At 35.1% G+C, this 7741-nt stretch overlaps 1 protein-coding gene across 1 annotated transcript; it reads right to left on the bottom strand.

Annotated features, from left to right (window-relative positions):
• Nucleotides 1-6815, bottom strand: si:dkey-79d12.5 (maternal B9.15 protein). The gene is made up of 5 exons (XM_017478163.3): nt 6547-6815; nt 3001-3180; nt 2709-2846; nt 2079-2400; nt 1-1726 (listed from the first exon to the last, which is right to left on the bottom strand). Exons 2-5 carry the CDS (start codon nt 3171-3173, stop codon nt 1532-1534), a joined length of 828 nt encoding a protein of 275 aa, XP_017333652.1. The 5' UTR covers nt 3174-3180; nt 6547-6815; the 3' UTR covers nt 1-1531.
• Between the last annotated feature and the right edge of the window lie 926 nt (nt 6816-7741).

Here is a 7741-nt window from a genome sequence, read left to right as displayed (position 1 = left end):
TCAGGTGTAAAAATTTTTTATTAAAAAGTATTATTGCAATAAAAATATACATGATGGATAACAGAAATAAATAGGGTTGCAGTGAAAGGTAAATAAGAAATACATGAGAAAAAGTAGCAAACAGAGAATGTCACTCAAAAAATACAAAGTTTACAATTTCAGTGTTCAAAGCAATTTACAACAGCAAAATCCAGCGTCAGACTATAATTATTCTTGATTGTAAAAATTGGTCTTGCATAAAATATTGATTCAATTGTTTAAAGCATGGCTTTCTTACGAAGCTAAGAAATGTTCTGGACTGTACAAAATCACAATCTTATAATAATGTGGCTATGAAAAGCAAAAAAAAAGTTCTAAGCATGGCACAATATATACTGCTTTTGGCAACACACAGCAACTACTACATCTACCAGCTCTGAAGTGAGTGACAGAAATTAGCACAAGAAACACTGCACACAATGACCATTATAAAGGAATTTCTATGATTCATTTACACAATGGTCCATTTTTATGCAGTTAATTCAGTATCCTGAGAAATATTTTGTCACAGTGAACTGTGAGCTACAGCACTACATGTATTGCACAAAGGTCACAGTATTTTTAGTGCAGCCTAGCTTGCACTCTTTGGATTCAAACCATGCACTTGCATAAAAGCAAAGAATAAAGGCAATAGACTGACATACCAGAGAGAACATATAATTTGGGTATGTCTTTTTTAACCGACCTGATTTGACACAATTTGATAACATTTATTAATGTTATTAAATGTCATCCCAAAGAAGATATTTTGACACTTTACATAAGCAAATGAAAATAACCTTATTACTTGCACAGTTGCATTACAATTATGATTTATGCACCGTACAATGTGGTCCCTGATTAAAATGGTTAGGCTAAAAATACATGTACAAATAGAATTACTTGGTTCAGTCATTAATTCTGTAAGGATCACATGTAACATAAAGAACGCTATTACAACATATCATGTCATTATCATCATATATGATATTTCTATTCTAAATCATTTATAAATATCTCAGTATGTTATTATGAATGATCAACCCACATGTTCTGTTTGAGCCAAGATGGTCTAATAAAAAGGTCCACTAACCATTATAAAATTATGCTTATACTCTATGTTATTTATACTATAAAGACTACACCCAGATAGTAACAGTAACAAATGTATAAAATATACACTAATTTAAGTGTATATGTATACAGTTTGTAGAAAAGATATAAAACAAAAAGTTGATTTCAGCTGTTATCACATGGCCTCAATCTCTCACTTGCACATGTGCTTATGTGTGAAGGGTTTTTGTTGTTATTTCTTTCATATTGTTTATATTAACATAATGATAAGTTACAAATGGATATTTCAAATTATGCTATTACTACTATATTGATTTCTATTATATTTTGGGAAATTCATTGCTAAGTAATAGACAGAACACGAGGGTTAAAAACAGTTCAATTGGAAAGGCTTCACCGGGTATCATACCATCTTGTACTCATCTTTATTAGTGCTTTTCTACCCTTTGGCTGCCCCCCAGGGCTGAAGACTGGCATGAGGCATGATGAACTGTGGTGGAGGGTTCTGGAAAACGTAGTAGCCGAGAACAGGAGCAGGTGGGGGAGTGCACACTGCCGTGAGCATCACAGGACTCTTCTTCTTATACTGAGACCACACTGCTGTTGGGTGGTAGAAGTATTGAAGTCCTGCAAGCTTTAGTTGAATAAAATAAAAATGAATCAATTAATAAATGCTATTAATAATGTAAATCAAGCAGTATACAAATCATTATTTGAATATTTTACGGAGTATTATATTTCCATAATCATGAAATCTTAAAATATCTCAAAATAAACCTCTAGGATTATTTAGAATACATAGTCATTGACCCATATATGACATTCATATACTGTATATTAACTGATATGCAGTTTTTAATACATATTCATTCCTTTTTCACAAACTTTTAATTGCTATTTTGCATAATATTCTCAAGAAACTAGGGATGAAGTGTCTATTTTGTCCAAGGTAACCAGAAGATCTTTTGGTCTGGTGGTTTACTTACCTGAGGTGTGGGGATTTTCCGTGGCTTTGGCTCCCTCACCCTGGGCTTCATAGCGATTGCAAAAGGCTTGTCATCACCCCTTTTCTCATCTATCACTTTCTCTTTTACTCTCCCCACCTCTCCTTCCTTTATCTCCTCCTCTGCATCACTGGAGTCATCCGAGCCACAATCGGAGGAGGTTGCCGAGTGATAGTCTGATGTCTCCAAAGTCACCGAATCTGAGCTTTCAAGATTCAAGTTGGACTCCTTATCTTCTTGCTCCTCCTGCCCCTCTTCATCACTGAAATGAGCCACGGTGAAATGCCTGCAATTTTCACCTGACCTGTTGGGAGATCATAAAATGTGCTCAGGTTCTGAAAACTGAACTTTAATGATGGACAATGTTCAGAAATGTTATGTTAGGACCATCACCTTTATTACCCATAACTTCCCTTCACATGGTCAATTATGTAGCTAATAATGCCTAAAAACCCAAACAATGTAGCCCAGGTTCATTCTGACCCACAGCCATACAGTAAGTTCCAGAATGATTGGCACCACCAGTAAAAATGGCTTTAAAAAAAAGGTGTTTCCCTAGTATTAACTAAATGACCTAAAATATTAGAATTCTTTTGGACTGAGTAAACTTACCGTGCAGACACCTCAAGTGGGTCAATCCATAATGTGATCTCACGGGGAAGACCCAGCTCTGATGGCCTTAGCTTGCTTTCCTCACAGGCTTGTAGCACAGAGTCATCACATGGTGTGCACTTGTTTATCCTGATGCATCTGGGGAGGAGCAAAGTGAAAAAAAAAATCTTAGAATAAAATCAGGTTGTACAAACAGCCTCATGTCTTTTAGTACTGCTAGTTAGGTTGGATCCCATTCTAATCCAGTAAAGAATAAATACTAGATATTCTATTTATATTAAGAGTTGTTTACCTGTATGCCTGTCCTTTGTTAGGATTTTCTGGGTACCAGTGGTCTGTGTACTTCTCACACAACAGCTCTTGCAGTTTGGTGGCGAACACTTTGGCCTTGCTTTCATCAACATGTCCTCGCTCCAAGGCCATGCGTTTCAGGAAGGTCACAGCAGCACTCACTTCTCTCTTCATCTCCTTGCTGCATTAAGAATATACATTTTTTTTTATTTCACCTTAATTATTCCTCACTGTTCCTTGTCTTTTGCTTATCTATAGGTTTTAAAACACAGTTCATGACATGACTTTATTGCAATCTCAAATAATTTTCCTGGTTTTAATTGTAAAATGCTTTCTTATTATGTTTGACTAGAGTGCTTGGAATAAAGCAAAAAGTATTAATATATCTTTCAAACTAAAATTTCATTTGTCACACACACACACACACACACACAACAATACACAGTATGACATGCAGTGAAATGCTTAAGAAACAATGCATACTTTTCAAAAACATGAATATGCACTTGATTATGATGGACTCAATTTTACATGCCATTTTATTGCTTCACTACATGGGTCAAGTTTTTTGGACACCTGGCCATCACACCCATATGTTCTTTTTGAACATCCCCTTTGCTGTTATAATAACCTCTACTCATCTGGGAAGGCTTTCCACTAGATTTTGGAACACACCTGTGGGGATTTGCCCATTCAGCCACAAGAGCATTAGAGAAGTCAGGGACTGATGTCTGGTGAAGAAGCCTGGAGTGCAGTCAATGTTCCAGTTCATCTCAAAGGTATTCAGTGGGGTAGAGGTCAGGGTTCTGTGCAGCCCACTCAAATTCTTTCAGACAAACCTTGTCAAATCATGTCTGCATGGACCTCACTTTGTGGACAGGGACATCGTCATGCTGTAACAGGTTTCTGACCCTTAGCTCCAGTGAAGGTAATGCTACAGCATACGAAGACATCCTGTATAATTCTGTGTGGGAGCAGTTTGGGTAAGACCCACATATGGGTGTGATGGACAGGTGTCCACAAACCTTTGGCCACACGGTGTACATAAACATAAAAAATAGCAAATTTGTCTTTTCATTTTTGGGATCTGTCAGTGACACAATATTTGAATAATGTATTCAGCAAGATCATAAATAGCAAATCTGCATTTGAAATGTTACACTGTTATACAAACCATGTATACATGTTTGTAATTGCTGTAGATTGTCTGTGTTTATGTAATAAAGGCCACTTTATGCTATTTAAGTGAGAAGGAACTTGTCTTCTGCTGATAACTAACTTTCTTTTATATATGAATACTGAATTTTCCAGTACCATTTTCTTTATTCACAACGGGTTTTTTCCTCGTTCTTTTCATTAACCCAATAGAAGAGTTTCCATAAATGTGTGCGCATATTACAGAATTTGCCTGGAGAGGAAATGAGATGCAAATAAATTTAGCACAGTGCTTAAAAATCATAAGAACAAATAAACAAATATCGCAAGTCAGTTAGTCATGAGAAAAACGAGATAGCTGTACAAAAGAACAAAATAGAAATTCTGTCCTTAGAAACTGTCCCAAAGACATTAGCTTATGCTTGGCATGGTCATGCACACAGAAGACACAACATCAGATGACTGGAGTGTATGTGATATTACTCTAAATTAAACCAAGAATCAGTTCTGTGACATTCACCATGCATGATATGTTATCGTGGCTGCTGCTGCTGCTGATGACAGCATTTTTGCACAGAATACATTGTAGTGTTTGATAGAATTCTGTTATGAACTCAGTACACAGAGACAATATACATGTTGAGTAAAAGAGCACTAGTATCTCAAATCTTGTAAAGCAACAATATAGGGATGCTAAGAATATACGGAGCAACATAAAGAAATTGCTAACTAATTGGTTAATTAGCAGGTAGTGTGTATTATAACAAGTAAAGCAACTACATAAAACAACACACTCCATCAAGACATACAGGGACGCTCAATGTTTCGCTCTGCAGCGAGGAATACAGTGAGAGAAGCCTGCACAGAAAATATTCCATATTCTTTTTCTTTATTCTTATTCTTTATGTAAGGTAGTTGAATTCTGGTAAAACAATATTCTAGCATGAAACATGAAACATGTTTGAAACAATACCATAACAATTTGCATGACAGAACAACCTTATTGTTCTTACTGAAGAACAGTTTGTACTCTGTATTATCTAACCTGAAGCTTACACACTGTAGCTGGTGTGTTTATATCAGTCTGAGGTCATGACAATCCAGTCAATGTTTATTATCTCGCTGGCTTGGAACGTGACTGGAGAGTAAATAATCCACGCAACATGATGACAATAGCAAATTTTGTAAAAAAAAAATAATAAATAAATAAATTATATATATATATATATATATATATATATATATATATATATATATATATATATATATATATATAAAATTTATATAAAATCTGAATAATTCCATGTTTCCTGTTAATTTTAGTGGGTTTGTTGAACAATGTCAAGAACAGTCTGGATCTCTGTATGCCAGTTAGTCAGCAAATATCTTTGAATGACACCACAATGACTCACATGCTTGATTAGAACAGTTGAATACAAAAATGTAATATTTCAGAAAGAAAGCCCACAAAGTAACGAGGTTTTGCCTAATGGACTGTGTTTTAAATTGTAAGTTAACTTTTTAACACATGTTGATATATTTAGGAATTTCAAGACACAAACTTCAGAAACCTTAATAAGTGGAAGAAAATTAATTAGCCTTGCTCAACATAGTTTTTTGTTGTTGTTGCTGCCAATTTCTGTCAAGTTTAACCAACTTATTTTCCAGTTATACATTATTAAATATAGGTTTATAATCACCATCTGGTACACACTGATACACAAAAAAAGTGAAGACATATAGAATTGTTGTTCAGGCTACAAGATCTGTCATTGTGTCACGCCACATCACGTGGCCGAAACCCTAAAAATATAGCTGAACTTGAAACATTTCGGTTAGATTATAACTTTTACACATGAAGAGGGAAATCCCTCGACGGAGGAAACTGTAAACAGTTCATTTCCACGGAAAAAGCCTTTTGTACAACGGTAACTTTGTATAAGGCTCTCATTGTGCCAAAGAGGCTTCTGTATTTGTTTTCCTGTTCACTTCACTATCGTTCTCTACTTCTTCTTCTTATTCACCTATTGTTCTTATATGAACTAAAACCTTAAATATTTCTAGCATTCGATATAGTTAAAAAAAGACTAGAATAATTAAAAAAATAAATCATTATTATTAATTAATTGCACAATAAATTCATTCAGATTAGATTTCTTTCTAAACGTGTTACACGAGGGTTTCCCCCTGAATCAGGCTCTTTGTCATATTTAACAATTCGTTCACTTATTATAATTAACTTATAATTATAATAGTAGTAGTAGTAGTAGTAGTAGTAGTAGTAATAATAATAATAATAATAATAATAATAATAATAACAATAATAATAATTCTTATTATTATAGTTAACTTATTATGACTTTTAATTTGACATTACTTTAACGGAACTCACCTTTCATCTATTAAGGGAAAAAAAACTTCAGTGAAGATACGATGTCCCCACAAATGATGTCGGTCATCCAAGTCGCTGAAATCGGTATTGTTTGCCGTTACTTCACGTTACTTCCTCGTTACAGTGCACTACAGAAGTCCACGTTTCGTACTGGCTTTGTGTTGAACCAAGTAGACTTTCTATCCAAACTTAACGTATGGGTGCGTCTAAAACCGCGTACTAAATGACTAAACAGTGTGTGATATGTGTACACCACCACTTGCGTTACACCGCTTTGACACTACTTAGTACGGAACTATGTGATTTGGGACGCACCTATGACTCACTTCCTTGTTCTGGGTTTCTGAGTAATGCCGGTTATTTCCCACCCACTCTACAACACAGTAACAGAATGACGAATTGATGTCGTCTCGGAAACGAACCGAATATGGAATAAGGAAGCATTGTAAACAAAAACATCTTTTTGCGTCACATCTAATAATCAAACAACAACAAAAGTCTTTTTTTTATGTTGTTAGAATCGAAATATTTATTTTACTCACTGTGAAGACGCTCACGAGAGAAAGTTTGTTTGAATGATTTTTTTTTGTCTACTCAAGCAAATAATATACAATGTTAATACACTGATATTTAATAAAATAGACATTTCTAACATTTCTAAAATTAAAATATTAGTGTTAGGAATGAAGATGAAAAAATGCCTAAATCCAGGTCATCTAGAAACAGATTTTTTTTTGTTCTGAATAGAGAGGGAAAAAAAAAAATCATTTTCGGGGGTAAAAAATGTGTTCCCTTTAAAAGGGAACTCAGTGTTGTGTGAGCTTCACGCTGTGGGAAGCGTCCTCGCGTGTGACTGGTATCTGAAGTCTGTGTGAAATCTCGCTTATTTATAGGCCTGCGGTGGTCAAGTCATATGGCATTTAGCGTGTCACGTGACTATAAAATGGCACCTGAAAACCACGTTATCAGCCTTATTATCTTCAGCGAAAGACTGCATGTCAGACTGTTTGTGTGAATGCTCCTAATAACTCTTCACTTCCTTGCTATTAAAAAAAAACTCTTTACTTTTCTGTCCCTTTTTAAAAAAAGTATGAGTCAGAGAGAGTTCAGGAAGTGTGTTACTCCTTTCTCCCGTCTATAACGGGGTAGGGTGGAGTCACTTTCTGTGTGAAGTGTGTGGGAGTGGGTCGCGCTA

The sequence above is a fragment of the Ictalurus punctatus genome, chromosome 1, assembly GCF_001660625.3.
Source record: "Ictalurus punctatus breed USDA103 chromosome 1, Coco_2.0, whole genome shotgun sequence".
Lineage (NCBI taxonomy): Eukaryota > Metazoa > Chordata > Actinopteri > Siluriformes > Ictaluridae > Ictalurus > Ictalurus punctatus.
The sequence above is the reverse complement of the archived record's forward strand: the minus strand, read 5'-3'. Positions and strand labels throughout refer to the sequence as shown.

Bases quoted from the DNA above. Each gene is read 5' to 3' on its own strand.
- si:dkey-79d12.5 (XM_017478163.3), bottom strand. From the start codon at position 3,173: ATGAAGAGAGAAGTGAGTGCTGCTGTGACCTTCCTGAAACGCATGGCC. The intron at 2,847-3,000 runs GTAAACAACTCT...GCTCCTCCCCAG, and splicing joins AACAAAGGACAGGCATACAG to ATGCATCAGGATAAACAAGT. The intron at 1,727-2,078 runs GTAAGTAAACCA...ATTCAACTAAAG, and splicing joins GGAAAATCCCCACACCTCAG to CTTGCAGGACTTCAATACTT.